This window comes from Achroia grisella, unplaced genomic scaffold (assembly GCF_030625045.1).
Source record: "Achroia grisella isolate CSIRO2021 unplaced genomic scaffold, CSIRO_AGI_Agris_v1 utg516, whole genome shotgun sequence".
In the NCBI taxonomy this organism is placed as follows: domain Eukaryota; kingdom Metazoa; phylum Arthropoda; class Insecta; order Lepidoptera; family Pyralidae; genus Achroia; species Achroia grisella.
This window is the reverse complement of record NW_026712909.1, coordinates 2,709,280-2,734,345: the sequence shown is the minus strand read 5'-3', so window position 1 is coordinate 2,734,345 and position 25,066 is coordinate 2,709,280. Positions and strand designations below refer to the sequence as shown.

Genomic DNA, 25,066 nt, shown 5'->3' with positions numbered 1-25,066 from the left:
TTAATAAAAGTAAGGCATTTCAAATCTTATATACTTACATAAATTGCATACAATATTTTTAGTTTCTTATATATTCAATATTCAACAACTTACGAACTAATAACAACTTTTAATATCTAAATATAACTAATTTATTTAATAATTATTAATAACTTACGTGATATACAATAGTGCAATACTATCAGGAACCGAAAATAATACAACAAATGTTAATTTATCACTATAATTACGAAATAATTCTAAATAAAGCTGTACAATACAAATAGTGAAACTAACTAAATTAGCCGTGAAGTACTTAGTAAAATATTATACAACCAACTATCAAAAAACGGAAGCTTTTAATGACGGTAATCGTATAGGAATAATAGAGTTAAATCCCATCGAAATAGGTTTTACCCTCGTAAACAAAATTTATAAATTGTTAGTTGGTTTCTTGAGGAACAAAGTATACTTGTTGCATGTTGGTAAAGAAAGTAATATGGCCTCTGTAGTCTTAACATTTATTGCAATAACTGCTTATAAAAAGAGTAAGTAATTAACAGCATATTGTTTTATAACTTCCATCTATCTTCAAGCGCTGTCGCTATTAACTTACTGTAACTTTTGATGTCTCAAAAAATAACCGAATTAACTGACTTTTCAAATTAATCTTCTTAATAATGTTTATAGCATCTCAGTAATGTTTATAGCGTCTAAAATCTGTTAAGGCACTATCAATAATATGACATTATTTTTCTACAATTTTCAGATTTGTGAACATGTATTCAGTTATATATTTCACTACTATACAATATTTATTGCCTTGTATACATATATATGTTATATATGTTATTTCTAGTGAACTCGTCCCATATCCATTCCTCCTAGTTGCCCTAAGTAAGGATATCCAGACTTGGCCTCCGTCGGAGAATGGGCATGTGAAGCGTAGTGGGATGGATTCGTGCCGAAAAAGGAACTGTAACAATAAAAAAAGCATATAAGTACATAGAAACATGTTATTTACTCATAAACTTATTATATAATTACAATATACACATATATCGCTCTCCTAATTCTAAATTCAAGTTATGAAAGAATGACGTATTTTATAAATATATCTTAGTAAGAAACAAAATAGTCTTAGGACGTTAATATTATGCACCCATCTATACCTACTAACATTATAAACAGGAAAGTTTATAGCGTCTAGAGATTTTATTGTGTACACATTTGTGTTTGTAATAACTTTAAAATTCTTCCACTATTTGAAAATATAGTATTTCCGAGTGTTATGGACTACACTATGTATTATTTTTATATACCCATATAAAATTCACAAAGTTATGAGCATGTGGACGAAGTGATAGCCTAAGGGATAGAATACGCGTAAGTAAGCATTTAACATGAGCCTTAAATATTTTCTGGTGCCTGTAATTATATAAACATTTAAAGTTTATGTCATATACCTAATTACATGATATTAGCATTACACACTTCATAGTAGTCACACCAAACTATGTATCTTATGACGATATCTAGGGTAAAATCCGGATACTTGCCTCGGTGGGATACATGCCCCGGTTTTTAAAAAACTATGTTCTGAAGTTGTGTTCGTGCTTTACTATAATAAGTAGTGACCGCCCCGTAGGCCTCAATGCCACATAAGCCATCGGAATAGCCGTATGTGTTTTGTCAGAATGAGCCAAAATGTACCGCGGCGAAACTTTGACGGGCGTTATAATTATATTGGTAAATAATTGCTATTGAATATTTTTATAACTGATCGTGGTTTCAGACAACTTATTGTTTCTTTGGATGCATTAGAGTTTAAATTACATTGTTTATTATGTTTTATTGCAAAATATTTTTTATTTATTTTGCAAATAAAAAGGGCAAATATACGCATCAAAAAGGATAGTCGCCCTCCTTACTCTCGCGGACAGTTGCCCCTAGAATTATTGAAATTTTTTTAACAAACAAAGACGGATTTAATTTTTTTTCTGTTTTTTCGAAATTATTTTAACTCTAACTTGTTATAAATCAAATAAATATGTACTTCACTGTTTTATATATATATTTATTCTAGATAAGCATAATCCCTCGCAAATATAAGCAAAAACCAGGCGTGGTGCTACGCAACATCAACTGGACAGAGAATAGCTTAGCACCTGCCTTCGAAGAATTGAGACAAAAACAAAAGATCTCGATGAAATTTCTCAAATATACGGAATATCCTCTAGGACCTTAAGAAGACGCTATGAAAAGAGTAATCAACATTTTTTTTATTTAAAGGATATGTATCTAGCAATAGAAGTACAAAATTCTATCTACATACCTACTTTCTTATCTGAACTTATTGTATTTTTTGTCTTTTCTAGGAAAATATCCTGTTGTTGGCTTTGAGAATTAGAAAAGACTGGTAGCTCGTATATTGAAGTTTGGAGACGCCAGTTTTCCTCTCTTCAATCTCAGTAAATTATAAATACTGTTAAATAAATTATAAAGATTACTCTAATTGATATAAATTTCTTTCTATCCAAAATAAAAATCATACCGGTTACTATCCCCGCTCGAGGCAAGTATCCTCCGAAGCATTTTCCACGCTAGGCTACTATCCGCCATAGTTGGCAACTATCCCTTTTCTTAGAGGTAAAATAAAACAGTATTTATTCAAAACCAGTGCTAAATATGAATACAAAAAGAGGCTTTTATAGAAGATAAAAGACATATGTTTTGAGATACATACTAAATATTTTCCAGAAAGTTCATATTTTTAAAATATAAAGCTTTTTCGAAAAGTGGGGCATCTATCCGGCTTTTCCCCTTTTACGTCATTTATTGAACCTACTATTTGCAATGAAGTCAACATATATTTATAATTCACCCATTGCCAGGTATATAATTTATATAAAAGACCTTAATTTCACTAATCCTCAAATTAATACCAATAAAATAAAGTGGCACTTTTTATATATTATAACTATTTTGTTAATATCCAATAGACAAAACAAGAGCACAAATGACAAGCGTGGGAAGTATGCACAATTAAATTCGTAAATGAACAATTTAATTGGGACAAATCCGATTCACCGATACATAGATGTTGAGAACCCATAGGCGGTAATAATTGTAATCACAGAGTAGCCGTTCTAATGCCCCTTTGTAATTGTTACTTATTTTCGGACTACCGTATATGTAATTAGGGTAACGTCAGTAAACAAAACGAGAACTAAATATTAGCGATCATTAATAAATCCAAAATAGAAATATATTTTGATTACTACAGATTTTAATAAATTATTTAGTATTACTAAATACTTAACCTTAATTTTTACTCCATAAATAGCAAATAGATTTAAGTTTAATATAATGTTCGTAAAACATTTTTGGCTGTACGTATAATCTAATTCTCTTGACCGTAAACCTTAATTTTTGTTCAAATCGTGACTAGAACGAGTAATAAAATTTAATTTCAGTTTAATTCAGTTGCTGTACGATTAAAGTTCACTGCCGTACTAGTATTATTGCGTACAACAAGGTCAAGTATTATTTAGCAACATACTTACAAATTACTTTGTGTTTAAGTAGATATTGTGCTAATAATGTTGTATTGTGCTATGAAACATTTTACGTGTTGATTCATATTTTAATTACACCTTCATTATATAACATTTATTTTTATATATTTGTAAAATAGAACCTTTCTTACTAAAACTGTATAATGTTTTCTCTTTTGATTTCATTCAAAGATCAAATCTATGTATTACAAATAATTAAATTACGCTAAAAAAATATTTATTTCGTATAATATATAGATACATAATTTATTTGATATTTATTATAGTTGACAAAATACAATATTCGTATAGTATCTATGCCGCAACATAAAGAAAAATAAATATAGTTTTCATTTAAGGTAAGCATTTCACCGCCGGACAAAATACATCGCTGAACGATTTACCAAAACCGTGTATTTGCAAAGCCATGTCTTCTGTTCCCGGGTACAAAAATACTATTAAATTTAATAAGCATTGTAGCGGCCAAATTAAGCAAAAGACTCGTGAAATTTCTATAAGACACAGCTGCTATGAATTTCAAATTGCGAGTGAACGGTTTGCAGCACACGCAACCTCGCTGTTTAGGAAGTCGAATGCAAATAGCTGCAGATAAGTTTTAATACCAGGTTACCTCACTTTAATGCTCGGGTTCACCACTCTAATGTCACGTTCGCCTCTCATTAATTGCTGTACAGTACAAAGCAAGGTGTGTTTATCTCTTCCCGTAATGTATTGTACTACTGCTCATATTATTCTCATATGCTGTTAATCTTTGGTATTTTATTTCCTTAACATGTTGACCTAACTCTCTCAGTATCGCCTTAGTTGTAACGTTATAGAAGTAGCAATTAATGAAGGGACAATATTATGTGATATCTCAGAATGTTCTTTTTAATACTAACACATACACACTTTCAAATCGTTGCAGTGTCAACCTATGATTGTGCAAATATTATCTTTTATTTTGTTTAGTTGAGTTTTTGAATTATTTAATTTCTATTGTTATTATTCAGATTTCTTTTAATATTACATTTACTGTCACAGACAAAGCTGAAAATCAGTATTTTCCTTATTTAGTGGTTTCATTTAATTCCAAACTAAACCACATTTTATATCACTAGGCACATATATTAAAAAATACATAATTCGCTTAAAATTTTTCAAAATTCTAAGATACACGTTGTGACATCGCACGACGGGTATGATTTTAAAATTCCATATTTATTCCTTTGAACATTTGCCTTTCACTAACAGTATAAAAATATTTTACTAACATAGCAACATTGCTTAACTATAGTCAATATATCGGCAAAGCAAGGTATTGTCAAATGTATTATTTAAAATTAAAATACTTCACATAGTAGTCGCCATATGGACAAGAAATATTAAACGTTGTCCATATTTCGTACACACAACAGATTTTTAGCAGAAGAAAAATAACAAATGGGGTTTAGTCAGTTACATATGTTACGTCAATCAAATGACTAGATAAGACATACCACCATATAAACGCGGCTAACCCCATATATTATTAGTGTGTTCATCATTGTGTAAGACGAGATATTGTGTGTGGTCCAATGTGAGGTTTATAGACATGCTTTGTTTCGATAACACAGATAAATGTCGTTGCCGTATAGAGTACAATGCGACAATGTGTTTGTCACATTCTCTTTCGACAAATTCACTTTAGGAGTAACAGATACCTACCATCTAAGAAATCACGAGACATATCTCCTTTCGATCTTCTATTATACTTTAACAATTGCTATCGCTTTTCAACATTGCATGTATTAAAAAGAACAAGATTAAAAAATAATTAAAAATTGATTGAAAATCACTATAAAATTCGCAGCCCTATTGCACTCACGATCGAATCGGCGTATTACGAAGCTGGGCCTGTAATAACCACCCGCGCGGCGTATAATGGCCGACTTCTTACACTCTTAATTGATTAGCGGCTGCTTCGGCTAATGATAAAGGAAGGTGAAAAGTAATAAAACGAATGCACCCCGATTTGCAATCGATCCCCACGCCTGCTGATAGCCACCGGACGCCGCTTAGTATGGGATTAGAATGATTCAGGGTCTATAAACACTAAATCATCAAACTAAACTGTATAAGTACCAGTCATCCGAAATGATGTCATTTTAAAGCGTGCCCTAAACGGTCCAAACCTATTATTATTACAGTAATATCGGTCTTAATATATTGTTATTTAAATCGTCAGTAACAAAGGTCAGTTCATTATAATTGCATATTCATCCGAACAATTCAAGACGGAACATGAGTAGCCGAACATCAATAATTCATAAAGCTACTTGATCGCCGCCAGGGATTATTGAGACGTATAATTTGTATCGGTATTCTAATATTAATTATTTGTTAGTAGATTATAACTTAGATTAGAAGACTTACCTATAGTTTTCTGGCCAAGCACCAACTTCTGCTAGCTTGTTCTGTGGATGAGCACTAAGTTGTCTTGAAGTCCAATGATTATGAGCTGACATCGCATGTTCTTGTTTCGAATAATCTCCGTAACCGTAGGAGTGAGGTACTGCTTCACTCGGGTTAGGATAGCTTGAATGTTGGTAAGTAATGCCACTACTTTGATTTGCAGATGGAGTCGTTGTTGCTGGACTCGAACTGGGGGGTGTGGCATCTGCTGCTGGTTGCAGTGGTGTAGCAAGTTCAGAAGAATGTGACAAAGGAGTTAGATTCCCCGTTGAGAAAGAACTAGATGTAGGTGGATGTAATGATGATGCTGCTAGTGCTGATTGACAAACAGAAGGAGCCGTCAAGGCTGATTGGTGGAGTGAAGGGGCGAGTGCCGAATTCAGAACTGAGCTTGTACCCAACGCTGATGAATAGGATTGCTGCCATGTTGCACATTGTGCATTAAAAGTGGAAGGGGGTTCGTATTGCTGATGAACGGAAGGAAATGCTGACTGTAATGACATTGTATTGAAAGCGCTAAGTTGTTGTGAATTGAGTTGTTTACGGAGTCGGGCTCTTCGGTTAGAAAACCATACCTAAACAAATATAATAAATTTTAATTTTGCAATGATTTTATTATTCTTTCATTGAGAATCAAATTAGTTAAATAAATCTATTATCTAATTGAACTTACTATTTCCATTAATATGAAAATATTATAGGATTAATTTCAATCAATTATATATATTTCTTTACATGTACCTTCATAAAAATATCAATCACTAATTGAATTATAATTTAAAAATATTGTAATGGTTTTATCTACAGTACCAATAACGATTCAATAATCAAAATCTAAAATGGGTCTAGAGTAATGAAACTGAAGACAATCTCAAAATAAATCCACTCAACTAATTGTCTTGGTGAAACTCGCAACGTAATCCTGAGAGTAGCTACCGCTCAAGAGAAATCAAAACAATTAATTTGCTTCGACATTGAGTTCAATACGGAGACTAAAACACTTTTCTTAATTAACTTCTTATATGAAATAAAATATCACTATGATTTTAAATAAATTTAATTTTGTATAAAATCATGATTACTGATTACTACATTATTAATCTATAAAAAACTTGCAATGAAACGGTAGCATATACAACATATGGTAGCTCGATTACAAATGCTATCCATAATTAATAATAAAAGTAATTATGGTATTTTTTCCATCACGCCCTCGGGGGGCGGGAAGTAAACGGACTATAACAATGAATTATTTAATGCACTCATCTATCATTGATATAGGTAGTCAATTACAAATGTCAAATTTTATAACTTACCTGAACCCTTGCCTCAGTAAGTTTAGTTTTCTGTGCTAGTTCTTCCCTCGTATAAACATCTGGATATTGAGTTCTGGTGAAGGCTCTTTCCAAAGCCTCGAGCTGATCTCCAGAGAAGGTTGTTCTAGATCTCCGCTGTTTTCTCTTCAATGTAATGCCAGGCTCTGATTCAGTGTCGGAGTCTTCACAAGACGAAGGACCTTTTGGAAATAATAGAATTTGTTGGTTAAAAATACATTACGCTAAATTATGCTTTAATTTAAAGTGGCGATTTTTAATACCTTTAGCGTATTCTTTACGATAATAGTAACTGCGTGTCTAACTTTATAAATTACCATGTAGGCATGAAGCTACACACTGGAATTTTATTACATAAAGTTTTGTTACAATAAATGGTGACTTTCTATCTACAGCCTTTGTTGTTTTGTTTCATGTTGATTACCTTCATACTACCGACCAGACCACACGCGGTCCGATTAAATTAAACGTAACCACATTATATTACGTTTGTAGAATCATCGAATTAGTTCTTTTGGAGCGTCAACAAATATTATTGTAAGCTAGTTAATGATAAAACAGATTTAAATTACTATGAGGTTGATGTGGCCGTTGCCATTTAATTTTACTGTAACCACAATTTGTGCAACTATTTCGTACGTAGTAGTGTGGGTACCTATTGATAATAAAGTGTAAATCTTGCGAAAGAAAAACCCGCTTTTTGTTACCATCATCTATAATTACCAATGCATATCATGAAAGCATGTATGCAAATATTTCCACGAAAAGCTGGGCCAAAATGCACCGTTAACCGTCGTCACAGGCCAAGCACGAACCGCGCATTTCCAATACTCGAGACCGAGTGGTATAGAGGCCGCTTTTCCAGTGTAGATATTACTTTAGCCGCGCACAACTTAATATGCATAATCTTATCGCTGTGCAGAATCTTGCAGGCAAAAGCGCACTCCATCGTTGAACCGGGATATTAGGAGCGCCATTTTATATTGGATAGCTATACGGCACAAGACGTGCAGTACGGACAGATTGTCGTAATGCAAGCCCTGCGGCCAAACGCGATGGGATAATAACACCTTTGGATACTAATTTCATTTTTATAACCTACAATTTCGAAGCCGACACAAGGGGCGCTGCCGTGGCGTGCGCTCGCGCGTCCGCTTCACTTTTACGTGGATTATTAACTTTATACGCTATTTTCTGAAGTTTGCAAACGTTCCGACAGTCTCATTATAAGAATAAATTTATAATAATAGTGTGCTTTGAACTAAATTAAGTGATTATGGTCTTGGATTGGCGTTAAAGACTACGATGACACGGCAAGTTATTTACGCATCATTAACTTGAAGGTTTTCTTACCTTTTTAAATAAAAAATAATTTTATATTATTTATTGGAGTTATATGTGGTATTGGTATTCCAAGTGTTTAAAGTACATACAATTATTATTCGTCTTCAAGTTAACAATTTAATAACGTAGATCTGCTAGTATTTCCTTATCATGAAACGTACAGGGTTAAACTAAAGCAATATAAAGTTTAATGCATACAACGCAAAAACTACTTCATATAGCTGAATACAAATAGAAAAGCATGCATCTGGGATAAATTTATGATATGAGGCTTTATTGTTATAAGCAAAATTGATATATATTAATGTATGGGAAGTCAAATCATAGACAAATCACAAGATGAAAACGATTGTTTTCCATCAAAAAAAGGAAATTATCAAGGTAAGCGTGACTTACCTAGAATACCATCAATGCTGTGATTTCTTCTAGGATCTGATTCGTCCCTTTTGCCTCCTCTTATTAGTCTCGAAATCGAGCTGACTGACGGAGCTGTGTTTTTATCACAGATGCCTTCTTTTATTAGTTTATCTCTAATCTCCCAGGAGAATATACCTGGGTTTTGTCTCTTCAACTCTTCTATCCTGTTCTCTACTTCAGGCGTCGCTACTCTCGGTTTCGATCCTCCGATAACACCAGGCCGGATAGAACCAGTTTCCTGATTAATAAAAATGAAATTAATATTTCTTCTTAGGATAGTATCTGACTATTATATCTCTGGATATTTAAGTACCTATATTGATGTTTTAGATCATTTTACCTGATATCTATTGAGGATCTTGGATACGCAGCCATGTGAGACGCGCAGTTGCCGTGAAATGACGCAAGGACGTACTCCTGCTGCAGCCATCTCCACGATCTTCAGCCTGATGTGGTTGGGTAGGGGACGACCATTTATGAACACCCCACCCAATTGATTCATACGACCCTGACCTGCAAAATAAAGTTCTTTGTACCACGGACATTCTAACACTTCTAAGATATACGCTAATATAGACGCTATATAGACCACGCAATTTTCAATGTCATAGGTAATTACTATAATCATAACTGTTAATATGTCTACTTGAATTATAATTTTGCTTGTCATTAAGCTACACAATCTCGTGCTTAGACAGATGAAAATCAGATTAAAATACATAACAGTAACAATAATTCTCTTTTGTAGAATTATTGAGCACTACACAACTGTAGTCGTTTTCATGAATGGTCATTTCGTTAACTGAAGTACGACAAAAAACGAATGAGTTTATAATATATCTACAAATCTAAAAACCAGTAGCTCCATTGAAATCAAATAACGCGTGAAGCATCAATAGCAACAATACATTAATAACACAAAGCAGGCGTACATCGGTTCTTGTTCGATACACTATAGAAGCTGTATGGTAGTCCTTGATCACCTCGTAATTTTACGTTTCATTGCAAGTCTTCTCAAGCAAGAGTATCCAATTTCTTTTAATGTGAATGCGGTCAAGCAAAAACGATAACACTTAAACTATTTTCGATCTTCATTCATTTCGCGTTCTTATGTTTTATGACTTAAGTATCGAAAAAACCACTCGTGAAATAAAGAAAAATCGAATTAAAAATATCTGACGTAACTTTTAGATTAACATCAATCGTTTGAGTCTGTAATCTGTATATACAAATCAATGACTCATTTTCGATTTTCTGAACCATAAAAGAAAGTCATCAAGATTTTAATTAGTGTTTCGCAATGATCACTATAAAGATGTAATTAAGTTTATTAGTTAATATCTATTAAATAATTATGCTAAAAGATATAAAATATACTGACATATATTGATCGATATATTTATATGAGAAAGGTGTCGCTATTATAATCACATCATTCGTACAGAGCAGTGGCTGGAGGAATTGTGGACCACCTATCGTCAAAGGAGACCGCCGATCCTCGATTTTTGCTGTGCCTTTGTGTACGCATGTTAACTTGTATAGAGATGACATGACGTTTAAAAGAAATAAAAATGCAATTTCTATTATTAAATTAAGTATGCAATCGTACAAGAGTCGCTCTAAATAAAATATATAGTTGATTTCCTTTCTATAAATAATACTAAAATTTTGTATAATTGTAATAATATGAATTATTAAATGCTATATTGAATGTATTACAAATAAGAAAAATAACAATATATTATACGAATCAAAGGAACGAAAAAGGAAATTAAACATTATCTAAGAATTTACGTAGACGTATTATTTTTATCACTATTATAAAAAAATATTAATATGCATATATACATAATGTGCATGAACAATTTCTCATTTACTTATATAAGTTCAAACTACAAAGTTACATTTAATGTATTAATTTGTATAAATTTACTTAGCGTTTCTATGAGGACACCTATCTAAATTTTGAATATAACCATTTCACATTAAAAATCCTGTCTTCAATTTTATTTTATATTATTGTATTGTAATTATACTAATAGTAAAATTACAATATATTTTTATTTTATAATTACGTATTTGTTCAAATTGGAAACTTATTAAATAATCCCTTTTTTGACCTCATATGAATTAGCTGGCCACGCTTCACGAATAAAAAAAATAACAGTGGCATCTTCCACTTGAGAAGGCATTTATAGTTTATCAATTTCAAATAATTCCTCAAAGGCACCGCCATATGTAAGACCCTAGACCCCTACTGAGAAACACCAATCAATTAGACAACATGTCAACAAGTATGTCTTTAGATAAGGAGAGGCACCGATGAGCATAATAATAAAACAATCTAATATAAACCATAATCCAAACAAAATATGGTTACAAATTTTAACAAACGAAAACAAAGATATGTTTCCTATAGCCCTTTCATTGCACCAACATACTCTGGACCTTATGACTGTAACGATAAAGATTCATTTAACTTTGCAGAAAAATCATCTTTTGTATCAAAGCCGGACCTTTGGTGTGGTTCTGCAAGCGATCCCTGTTTTTTTGGCGTCGGTAGACGCTGCGGTGCCTCGAAAGCCCATGTTTTAGAGTGTTAATTTTATGTTCCCGAAATATTTATGACGCATAACGCGTCCATAATAACCCCGCTACACAAATGTGGGTGGCTTTGTAATAATGTATCACTTCATTATAATATCTGTTGTATTATTGGCAAGTAAGTGTGCGGCGACGCCCAATATCAGTATCATTTATAAAAGTTATCATAAGACTTCTTTACATTCTACAAGTTTCCTTTGGCAGGATAACCAAATTATGTATTTTGCCATTTCTTTATATCCCAAACCAAATATTCGACATCTATTTTCGCCATTATAATAAAAGTTATCTATTTATAAATAAAACATATGCAATAATAGTATTTATTAATAGATGAAAAAACACTAAATTCTAATATTATACAGTGAAACAGGATCAGTTCAGTATTACAATTGATAAAAGGCCGACTACAAAATCACAATGCATACGTCGAGTGTACAATGCGTAATAGAATTCACAAACATTGTAACACTATTAACGCAAAAGGAGGCAAAGTTAACAACAAATTCAAATATTCGTTGGTAACTAATCGTCCGGAAGCGCTTTTCGATCATGCACGAATGGATTTTAACAAAAGTGACTACCAGGGTGGTATAAATATACGGAGCATTAATAATAACACGAATAAAAAAATATTTGGAAACTGTAATACATTTTCTGGACTTCTTACTCACGTGTTTTATGCATAACAGCAGAACCCTTTGCTTTGGAATATAATCACATACTAAGAAGTAGACACAGACATAATAAGTACCTAACGTATAAATTTTCTCACAATCACATAATCGTGTTCCCATTCGTTCAACTGCTGCATTCGTGTTAGACGAAATTGAAACAGAGTCAATCATTTAATGCTAAACGCGAGAGGCAAACCGTGACGGGTTAAATGAAGATTTCGAATTCACTATTCGCATTTCTGTGTCAACGTTAATTAACAATCACATTTTCATCAACCTTCTTGATACTTTCGGGTTATCATTTATTGTTAGTGGAAAATTGGATTTCTCAAACTCTACCTTTGTGGTTTGATTAGTAAAAGTAAGTACGCACGCACTTCCACTGCTTATATTGCGTAGTCTAGACTGTCGAATTTTTATATTCTATTCAAGTCAATAAACAATCATAATTATTAATGTGCTGACTGATTTGTAACAAAGTTCACAGGACATTATGTGTCTAATTGTAGTAAAGCTTACTTATTATTAATTATGTACATTAATTATGTAATTGTGACAGAGGAAAAGCGGCTAATAAAATTATGTACGCCAGTAAGCGTACTATATCCATTAATAAAATAGTATCTAGTAATAAAATTTATTGTAGACTAGCCATTCGCTATCATAAATTATCCTTTATATTGGTATATACTTACGAATTATTATATTACTAATTAATATATTATATAATCCTTGCCTTAAAATGTTCTAACTAAATGATAAATAGAATAGATGATGTCGGAAAAAGTAATATCACTTTCTGGCGTATTTTCACCATCACTTATTAACAATGACAGTTTATAATGTACGAAGTCGATATCGTAATGTGTAAATAAATCGTAAACCCCGTTTTCACAATCATAATATGTTTCTGCCTGCAAATCAATTTCACGTAGCGACATTAATGTGCCTATAGTAAAATTTATATGAGGCTTTACGTCACTCGCCACACCGCTTTCCTACCACCTGAACTGCTCAGACGGTAATCATATGTATTATAATTTCTACAAAACCCTGGTCATAGTTCAAGGAATTCAATTAATTTATTATGTAATATAAAGTCCAGACGATAAGAAATTTATTGTACTTTCTATAAAGTTGTACATTTTTACCTATTACAGTTTAATCTAACTATTGATTGTTTGTTCCTTTTTGTTTAGGCCGATTATTATAAGATAAAAAATATGCTAGCTTTTATTACCAGTATAACAAAATATTTAATGAAATGACAGTGAATATTGTAAATATTAATATTCAACGATTAACGATTTAACTATTTCTGTACAATTAACAAATAAATAACTATAAATAAAAATCAACTGTTATAATGTCATCAAAATAGCGAATTAATTATCATACGTATATTTCCCAATGTTATCAATATAGCATTTAGCATAGCATAGTGAATCGAATTCGATCAACAAATCGATATTACCAACTACATGATCGTTATTATTAAGAAAATCTGATTCATTCGTGACCGAAGTGACAAAAGTGGTATTGGAATTCGATTGACAAGAGATTTCTTCTCGTAACCTGTTAAAATTCATCTATACACTAATAAAATAACCTATTACTATCGAAAATCAACCAACAAAGAGGTGAAATGCCATCTGAATAGGCATTAGAATTGGGCGGCGTTCACAAAGGCTGTGTCATTCCATTAAGCCTTCTTCAAGCCTTCGAAGTATTCTGTGTGGCCTGGTCGCGTGGCCCGCGACTAAATGTAGCGCAATCGAATATCAAATCAATTCTATTATACTTTCATGCATTGCTTAGCATCTCTCATAGCGGTTTATAACCGTTTGGGTAAATATCAATTGGTACTTCCACATTCCATTAATGTTTTATCAATATGAAGGTTTAAATTATTTGCGAAAGCTTTAACTTTAAATATATATAATGAATATTGAAACCTAAGAATTCTAATATCAATATAGTGAACGTAGAGCTGCTAACTGAATAATAAAAAAAACAAATTTCATCAAACACAATGTAGAAAGCGGTGTAAAGTACTAATTAAATATTAGTCATTAGAGCATAAAACTGTGGACACATACAACATTCCCAAGAGCGGCTCGCTTGAAAAATACAAAACCTATTCCAGTAATTTGTTTAAAACACGAGTAGGTACATGCATCTCCCCATTGAACTGGCAACCATCTGTACAAACTAAAGCAACGCTTTCGGCGTGTCAGCACTCCACCGAATATAATGTACCTACATAAATAATGAATGGAACTGAATATTTTATTTCGATATAATAGTATGTTTGAGAATGCCCCGTTTGACCTCATTCAGTATTCATACCGCGTTATGTACTAATTTGACGGATTCTTTTCTTTTCTTACACGGAATGGACTCTTTGACGTGGTTTGCCGCTGGTCTATATTGCTTTAGTAATGAGCTCAAAATTTCCTACATATATTCTTTTAAAGGTGTTCGATATGCTCAACTCTGGTATTTCATGGCTCAACGCAAATTTTTTGTTTATTTCGTTTATATTATGTAGGTACAAAATAGACAGCATGGAAATATCATAAACAATAGTTTATGTTATATAATACAAGTACACTAATTTATTGCCTGTACTAAGTGTTTGTATTGTCCCACATACAAATAATAATATGAATTAGTTACTTGCAGCTTTATACTTATAGCTTGTACCTAACTTTATAGGACTTATATGTGTATATATATATACACATAATATTACATATATACATATTACATATGTATTGTATATATACTTTAATGACTACAGCTGTAAAACTCTAAATCATGTAATCGCATATATCCTACATTTTGTACGACGACTTTGTTCGATTTTATTATCTTAATATAACAATGATATTATGATCGATGACTGGGCGTACCTACACTTGAGCTAATTCGGCAATAGAGCACTCGAGTCATAATTACATAAGTCTAGTAATAAAGTAGACTATAGATACAAACATTTTGTATTATAATAGAATGTCTATTATAATACAAAAATTAATTACTACACAAAATTATTAAAAATTATTATTCAATATTATTATTTGCTAGCTAGGCCTAGCATTTTTCTACCACAACCGACAGACTATAAGTGCCAGAAAAGTGAGAATAAATTATTACTCGGATATTACAAAAATTTAAAAATTTAGGACGTAAAGAACAGTTTTTTGGCTCTACCAAATATGTAATCATGATACACATGGGGCAAAAGGATATCGCCGCAAAGAAAGCGACTGATATGTCAATTTAAATTTAAAAAAATGCTATTCTCTGTCCTCATTATTGGTACGAATATGCAAATACAGATTAAATAGTGACTAAAATTCTTCATTTTATCTATATTATTTAAAAAACATACTTGTTTCAGTTAATTTTAAACTTTCGTGTTTAATATACATTATTTAAATTATTAATCGGGTCTTAAGAGGTAAATACCTTTATTTGCCATAAAATTATTCGTGTTAAGACCCGGTTAATAATTTAAATAATGTATACATGTTTCAAATAAATAAATAAAACTTACAAATCGGGTACCATTACTGTTACCATACCCCCTGTTTGTTAATAAATATTACACATTTAGATAATAAATAATTGCATCAAGCAATGGATTTCCGAATAAATATTATAACGAAATAAATTCGATGCAAAATGCGTGTGCAATACACGAGTAAGAGAAATTCTATAATGACTACGTCGCGAAAGGCGCGCGCGCTATTTTACCTCGAGCGATCAAGATTTTAATCTATCGTGAATCGATATGTCTGATAATCATTTCATCGCTTTGTGAGAGGATTACTATTCAATATTAAATACTCTTGAACACCAATTTATAAAGACAAAATGAAATTTCAATGAACATTTATTCTTAAACTCCCATATGTAGGCTAGGTAAGTATCTGTACAATAGGTACCTACGCATTAGAAAACTGCAATTACATAAGTCGTGCTTCGTAGTTTTCTGCATCGCACTTCTAAGGTGAAGATCGTATTTGTCAATTCCTAAAAAGTTGTGTCTTTCTGACTAACTGTCAGTAGACAGAAACATCGATAATAACGTTATTGTAAGGATATTTGTTATATCTTAAATATTCGTAGATTAGGGCTAAATCTCCAATAGACACAATAATGTACTTATACTACTTACAAATTAACAAGTAATTTTCATGCTCATAAGAACCAACTTTTTGTAGTAAATGTAGGTTTGCATTCTACTTACTATTGTAAGACTACCTGAACACCCACTACAAATTTCATAAAACTTACTTGCATATGTCAAATATATATATTTATTATTGCATATGTAATATTGCATAGTAATTAATATTCTTATTCAGTTTCACACGCTATATTGTTATTCTTAGCTAAAATACAAGGGATGCACAGGTTATGGCTTATTGAAAAAACAAAAGCATAACGAGCTCATAATTAACATCACTTACGATTAAAATTGAATGCAACATCCGTTGTGTCAATTTGTTTATTAATAGATGGGAATTATGGCAAGTAAGCCTGGAGGTGTCCGGGCGAGATTTCGCGGGCCGCGGGCGGGGGCGGCGGGGCGCGTCATATTATGCGGCTAAAAGAGCCTGTCGGTGCCTTTGATCTGCGCCTGCGCCGCTCAACTGTGTGCGTGTGCGCAGAGATGTGCACCGCTTGTCGGCCCGTGATATGAATGTGACTAAACCTTGATTATGGTACTGAACTCTTTATAGAGGTCAAAAATCCAATGTTTTGTGATGTTTTTAGTATAAGCTATAATTGGATTGAACCAGAGCTTTGTAATTCAAAATAAAAAATAACAATTGTTATTATAAACTTGTTCATGTGCAATTGTATATTTTCCATATGAACGAATTTCAAACTGAAATCAATTTGAGAGTATTTTTGTATATGATACATCGTAATACTTATTATCCAATTTTGTAATTTTTTATTTAATCATACATTTTCCCTTTCGATTCATTGTATAATTATTTTTCATAATACTAACACATTAGACTATTGTTACATTATTAAACAATAATGACAGGTATCTGCATAACTTGAAGCTGTGTTAACATTTTAAATGTGCAATAAACTTAGCGCATTACGGAATCTCAAAAGTGCAGTCTCGTTCATGAGGAAATTACAATGCGGTGGTATCGTGCGATCGGCGTCACCTAGCCCCGAGCGGATCTGATCACGAGCTCAGCGCTGACCGTCATCGAGGATCGAGTACATTATGCGAACTAATATCGATATTATCTTACTTACTCAATTCTAAATAGTGTACAGAATGTTCCCATTTGCCGTCCAACGTCCTATTTTACGTACCTGATCTATCGTTATTTAATATACAAGGCGAAATATCTAGAAGGTACTATAATAAACTAATAATAATCATACGTGACTTGTCTGCACTAAATTTCAAACCAATCAATAATATTTTTATTATTAAAATAACATAAAACTTTTTAATCTCTTCAAAGACCCAAATTCGGTCAGAGACTTATATTCATTATATAAAAATTTGAATGGAAACATCTTGAAAATAAAGAACGAAGACAGTTTGTATCCCTAAACTTCAATGAAACAAACATTTCAATAAAGAAGAAACATGCATAAAAGTACGCCCAAATTCAGTAGGTATCCCTAAACACTATTATGATACGACTTTGTCCATCCGCCTGTTAGACATTTATATTTCATTAATCCATGTCATCTATTGCTTTTCAAATAGGCTATCACATTACGGGTCTACTTAGTAATAAAAATTACGTTCTAAAGAAAGTAAACATAATATACAAATAAAATAAAATCTATGAATACAATTTAATGTTAACACTATCGAGTCTCTATATTAATATAAGAACTGATATTACTGAATAATCAAGGATAAATAGAGTGCTAGAATTGCTCTACATGAAATTTCACAATTCTTTACCATGAAATAGTGACAAGGCTTAGCATACTTTTGTTAATCGTCGAATTAACTAACTATTTCAGCATGAAGTTTCTTATTTAGTAGAATAACATAGGTTAATTAAAATACGGGCTAGGTACTGTTTCATATGAATTATTAATAATGTAATATTGCGACTATTTAGCCCTGATGGGGTAATTAGAGGCATTGTCAGCTATTGTCGACTACCCAACACTTGATGTACTGTAGTTTCTATATTTTACTAGGTATATTTAAATCCAACGTAGCGGGCATGTAATTTTTCTAAAAATATTTATATGATGTTGATGTTTCTATTACCGGAGAGCTAGTCACAACTACAAATTAGCACACAGTATTCGAAAAGTCCGCGAGGTTTGAAACGTCGTAGAGTTGTAAACCACGAGGCTACGACGCTATCGTTGTTTCTCATAATGTTATATACAATAAAATAACGTATTTCCAAAAAATAACCTAAGAGATTATGTTAAAATATCATCGTTTCACATCCAACAAATATTTTGCAATGTACTGTGCATATCGAAAAATCGTTTATGACACTAAGCCAGACTTACACATCGGAAAGTCGTATATATTTTGGAGACGAATTAAAGGTTTAAGAGTATTTAAAAAGAACCGATCAGATCGCGGTGTATTATACAGCCACGTTTTGCTGCCTTTATGACTCATTCACAGGCAACATTTTTTTCTAAGTTAATTACATATAAAAACTAATGAACCGATAAAAACCTATACTCGCAATAAGGCATCTACTTTAATTTTTAATTTAAGAATATAAACAATACAATAATAATATATTCAGATATCATGCATGCCTTGTTGGAGGAGAAAACACACATACATCCGGTATGAAAGAAAAATAGAAATAACGTTTAACGATTTGTTGCTGTATGTATGTTTTATATAAATTCTTATGATACCTAGTAAATTTTAACCAAACCCTAATACAACACAGGTTCGGTGTAAATTTAAAAATCATAACATATGGTACACAGTAAGTTACCGACCTATAAGAATATCGTCGGCATTCTTTAATGGCATTTCTCTCTTTTTAACTTAAGTAACCCTTTCATAATAGTCCATCTCTTTCTTTTTAATTTGGCTAAGAAACAGGCCATAAGTTGAAATGACATTTTCAACAATGCATTCGAAATGTTTTCGTATGGTAATGATTTATGTGTAAAACCGTCAGTACGTAAGGTTTTTGGTGCTGCATTCGGTTTTATTTATTCACGGCAAACCTTTGAAATAAATACTCAAAGTTCAGCCGCTGGGAAAACAATGGATTTTCAAATTAACAGTACATTGATCGGCTTACAAATGTAGGTCCTCCATCGTTATATTTCGTTTTTATCGTTATGTAATATTTATTATTATTTATAGCGCTATGACCGTATTGCATTTTATTATTAACATATTGTTTTTTATGTTATTATTATAATTATCTACATGGTTCTTTGTTACTAAATATTATATGTTAACTCAACATGAACAGAAGTAATGCCTAACAGTTAAGACGTATCGTGGGACTATTACAACACAAAAAAATGTCGTCCGTAATAGAGTGCGAAGACAGAGAGGCGATAGTTTGAAAACAAAAGTTATTCTATATTTTTATTATGGGTCATAATTTCTTTAGAAAATTAAGGTACACAAAGAAATCTAGCAAGACAACACAGTCTTGACAATAGTATGTGATTTATTTTAGTCGTATTTAGACTAGACGTAGATTCATAAGAAAACAAAGTTTACCAGTAATATAAAATATTATTAATTAAATTTCTACGTCATTTTTATATAGATTTGTTAGTTGTTAATAAGGGATTGTTATAGGGGACAAAACCGCCTGTTGTAATACACTTTTATTGTACTTGTATTATTTTTTATTAGTTATCTATTCTGTTAGTTGTTTTATAGAAGTTTCATCTGAAGAGAACGGCCAAGAAGCTCGGCTATACATATATTGAAATATACCTTCACGACTGTTATTACTGGTGAGGTAGTTAAAGACATTCTAAAGACAAACATCGGTACAGTATACCGCCGTCTCTCGATTAAATTTGGTTTGCATGTTTCTATCACCAGTGAGTCAGTCAATAGCGCAAAATATTTTTTACTGTCTGTGAAATATTTAATTACGATCATACCATAATTTAAGTCTGAATATTAAACTACTAGGCCACGACACTCTCCGACTGCGGCTTTGTTTCTATTTGTCATCACCCAATAAAGTATAGGTACTTCTATTATGTCTAATACATTCCTTAAACTAGAAATCACATGTATGATCAACAAATGTAAACGTACAACGTATTTTTGTATGTTTATTGTTTAGGCCTTTTTTAACTAATATTGCCCAATGTTTAATTTTTTTAAACAGTAAATAATTCTTTAATATCTTACACAATACCTTTTTTAGATCATGCATGAGGAAAGAATTTATATTACCTACTGTAGGTAATATAAATTCCATTTGTAGTTTAATCTTATTTTAAAAAAGGTATTTTATTCTGTATTTTTGTTTGTAAGTGCTTACTTGCCGTGGGTAAATATACTGGTACGAATATTATCGTAATATTATCCATTTATAGAAAAATAAATTCTTTAATGCTAAATAAAAATATAACATTACTATACAAATCGACAAAAACCTAAACAATACAGTCTTGTCAAATAATTACCATTAATAACAGTATTCTACAAAAATTAAGATCAAGATCATTTGAAGAGCAACTTTAATAGTACAATAGGCGAGTCGTGACAGAAATTCCTTATTGAAACAAGGACAAATCACTTTCTGTTAGATCCTTGACCATTTCACAATGCTCGGGATACACAAGGATCTGTTATGAACAAAATGTACACATTTTTTTATATGTTTGAGTCCCGTAGCGTGAGGATGATATATTGTTATATTGGTAGCTATAAAAGGCTCCTTTTGCATTATAATTTCATCGTGATTTTATAGTTTTATGATCGTTTCGGGACTTTTGGGTTAAAAAAATGCCCATTTAAGTTTATTAGTACGTCATTTAAAAATATCTTTCCCTGATTTAGTTACTAATCGTTTGTTACCTAAAGATTGAGTGATCCGAGAAAAGTTATACATGATAGTTTTTTTGTTGATCTAATTTATAGTTTGTTTTTAGGTGTATTTCTGCTTTCCACGTTAAGCAATTAAATGTTGAAAAATTATAAATATATTTCTAGTCCTTGTCTTCCTATCTTTATTCTTGTGAAGTATATATATACATAAAAACTACGTATACCTCTTACTAAGATGAAGTTACTATATTAAGCACGTATATAATACAAGTATACTGTACACGTTAAAGTTTCTTCAGCTATGAACTAAAATGTCCAGACAGGTGGTGGCGTAATGTGTCAGGTTGTCGGATTCTGTAAAATATAGCTTGACGCAATGACGGCTTGATCATCCGTTACAGTCGGGTGCTACTTGTAGAAATTAAGTCTGCTCTAGTTACTTCGATATATATTTTCTTAATGAATCTCATTTTGTATGTTTATATGACAGTCTCGGTGGTCTAGCGGTTTAACCTTACTTCCGATAATCGCGGGTTCCAATGCAAACATTTGTATTCATGAGTATGATTGTTTGTACCTATTGGTCTGGGTATTTTCTATGTATATTATATATGTATTTATAAAAAAAATATTTAAGTACATATTAATATCAGTTGTCTAGTACCCATAATACAAGCTCTGCTTACCGTGGGACTAGTTGGCGCTGTGTTAATAGTCCATATATATATCAAACGGGATTATAGACATAAAAATCCTATTTACCAACATTTATGCAAAGTCCATAGTTACTAGAGAAATTCTAGTTTATAATATAACTAGCGACTCGCCCCGGCTTCGCGCAGATGCATTACAAATTTTAAATTTCTCTGCTTGTTCCATATACGTGTTTATTGTAGTACAGACCTTTCTCTTGAATCAGTCTATCTATTGCTGAAAACTGCATTAAAATGCATTGCGTAATTTAAAAGATATAAGACGTGCTCTCTCAAATATGGTTGAGTGCAATGATGGATCATACGTCATACTCGTGAATGGGTGCTGCTTGTGGGGACTGGTCTATTTAGGTTGTGAACACTGATTAAATTTTTTGTTCTTTGCGATAGCATATGCTGGTGGTCACTCTATTCTCCCAAATTTGAATTTTAATGACTGTGTATTGTTATGTTTATAACTACACTTGAGTACATTTACTAAATATGTTTATATTCCACTATTATTTGAAAAAAATACGAGCTGAGTTTCTTGTCAGTTCTTCTCATCTCGATATCATTCCGAACTGATGGTAGATTTGACATATCATAAGAGTCTGTAATAGACCTACATGAATAAAGATATTTTGAATTTGAATTTGAATAAGCGAACAGACAGCGGCAACGACATTGTTTTATACTTATAGAAGTACAACAATCGAGTTTCTTACCCTATCTTCTTGATGACACTAACTATGTATAGGTAGTACTTTTCGTAATAGGTGATAAAAGAAATTCACGAATACAAATTTCAAAAATTGAGTTTAAACAGATAACTTTATTCATTTTAATATGGATTATTAACTTACTAATAACCAGGACACCTACAGTTATAATAACATATTAATACAAACGTTAATCAAACTATGAACCTAGGATACCCAGTGACCCATATTTTTAAGATCGAATAAAACTACTATGTACACTAAGGTAATATAGGTACCTATAGATAATAATAGGCAGATACTTAATGAACTAAAGAAACTAAATGTGTACAAACATAAAAATAAATATAGGTCAAATCAGTCAAACTTATATAAATATAGAGCTTTAATAAAGTAATATTATATGATGCCTCAATGACAGTATGTTGAATTGGACTTTATAGAATTGCAAGCAAATATAAAGAAAGTAATTGATTACATGTTACAAATTGTGTATGCGCATTCAATAATTGATTTAAAAATAAACCTAAAAAGTTTATTTACATAAGTTATATAGAAAGAAAACAAATAAGAATTACTGAAAACATACCTTGAAAGGAATATCCTGTGAAGTATGGTGTCATATTCAATGTTGAAACCGCCATTGAAATTACAGTAACAACTAATTGTGCAATACACGCAGCTCCAAACACGAAATTAGTTCATACACATATAGAGTTTACAGAGATCACTGTTTCAGTCTTTCACTATCACAGGTTACACGCAGGCATAATTACGTTAAAAGAAACTGCGTGTGTCTAATCCGTGTTACTTTGAAGACAGCTCAGTGGCCACTGACGTGTGATGTAAAGATGTATTTCGACTCTCAAGTGTAATCTTTCACAATCAGCGGTCCAACAAAAAATGGTCAAACTGGCCGCCTCCGCAGCCTTCGAGACCATACCACCTGATTCTTTGTCTCCTTCACACACCCTACTGTTGACTGCGGATACTGGGTCACCGGTACCAAAATATTTCAGAAAAGCATAGAAATTTATAACTTCTTCTCAAAATTCTCTACTTTTCAGGTTTACTCAGATCAATAATGATTTTTACTACATAATATTTATTTTTTAACAGTTTGTATTGTATTTTTCTCAATCGATAGAGGATCCAGTTCGACCGGTGTGAAAAAGAGATAGCACGAAGGTTCGAATCCGGTATCTTTTCAAAGTGGAGAACGTTTGCATTAACAATGTGTGAGTCGCGCCTGAGTCGCTGTGCCGTGACGAAAAACATGAGGCGTGTTGCCACCACGATCTATGGAGCAGCAGGCAGTGATTGGACAAATTTGTTTTGGGGCGGAGTTTGTGACAGCACACTACGGAAAACGAAATAGCGTGCTTGTATGAGTTAATTGCAATGTCGCTCTCCATTCTTGTACAATACAAATTTTATTTCCAATATTCGTCACCATAATATTTAATTTTGAATATAACTATACTTAGTTTTTATGTAAATTATTTTTTTTTCTATTTTCCTACTTGTTAGATACTCTATTTTATCTAATTTGCATAATTAGCATATAGAGAAACAAGTAGTTAGGCATGCCATATTTACTATATTATATTTTTATACGTACCGAAAAGGATTCAACAATCATTGTTCACAAAATAATACAAAAGTTATTCTTTTAGCATCTTCTTACATAATGTTTAAAAAAATGAGAGCTCTATAAATGTCGAGATATAAAATAAAGTTAAATCAAACAGTATGGGTGTTTTTATTTACTTTCTTTTGTATAAAATAAGACTGTTAAATATAAACTAAACTAAATATAAAATAAAGAGATCAAGACAATACTACTGTTAATACTCTACCTGTAAAGTACAAAACTATAGAACACAAATTGAATACTGCCGAATATCATAAAATAGCTATGCAACCTTTTCCGTTTAATAGGTATCTATTCACCTGTCTAGCCTAAATATTCATTCTCACAGCTGAAATACCCTTGATTAACTAAATAAATGCTTCATATTTCTCAGTGATGGCAGTCAGTAGCCATTCCTTGCGTAGCGTAAACTATGTCTGTCTTAGATTTCCTTATCACTCAAAATCCTTTACTGTTCACGCAACTAGATTATGGAACTGACTTCCCACTCCTATTCGGTGCCTTCAATCACTTGATAGCTTTATAGTGTCAGTCAAATCCCATTTCCTGTCCCTTTAAGCTCTAGCTTTCCTTTTATCATTGCTCCTTTCTTTCCTTAAATATC

General features: G+C 31.9%; 1 protein-coding gene across 1 annotated transcript; it reads right to left on the bottom strand.

The window, feature by feature from the left end:
• Positions 1-545: 545 nt before the first annotated feature.
• Positions 546-23,636, bottom strand: LOC131847154 (protein gooseberry). The gene is made up of 6 exons (XM_059196629.1): positions 23,398-23,636; positions 9,426-9,598; positions 9,065-9,323; positions 7,307-7,506; positions 5,952-6,565; positions 546-955 (listed from the first exon to the last, which is right to left on the bottom strand). The coding sequence occupies exons 1-6, from the start codon at positions 23,450-23,452 to the stop codon at positions 835-837; spliced, it is 1,422 nt and encodes a 473-aa protein (XP_059052612.1). The 5' UTR covers positions 23,453-23,636; the 3' UTR covers positions 546-834.
• Between the last annotated feature and the right edge of the window lie 1,430 nt (positions 23,637-25,066).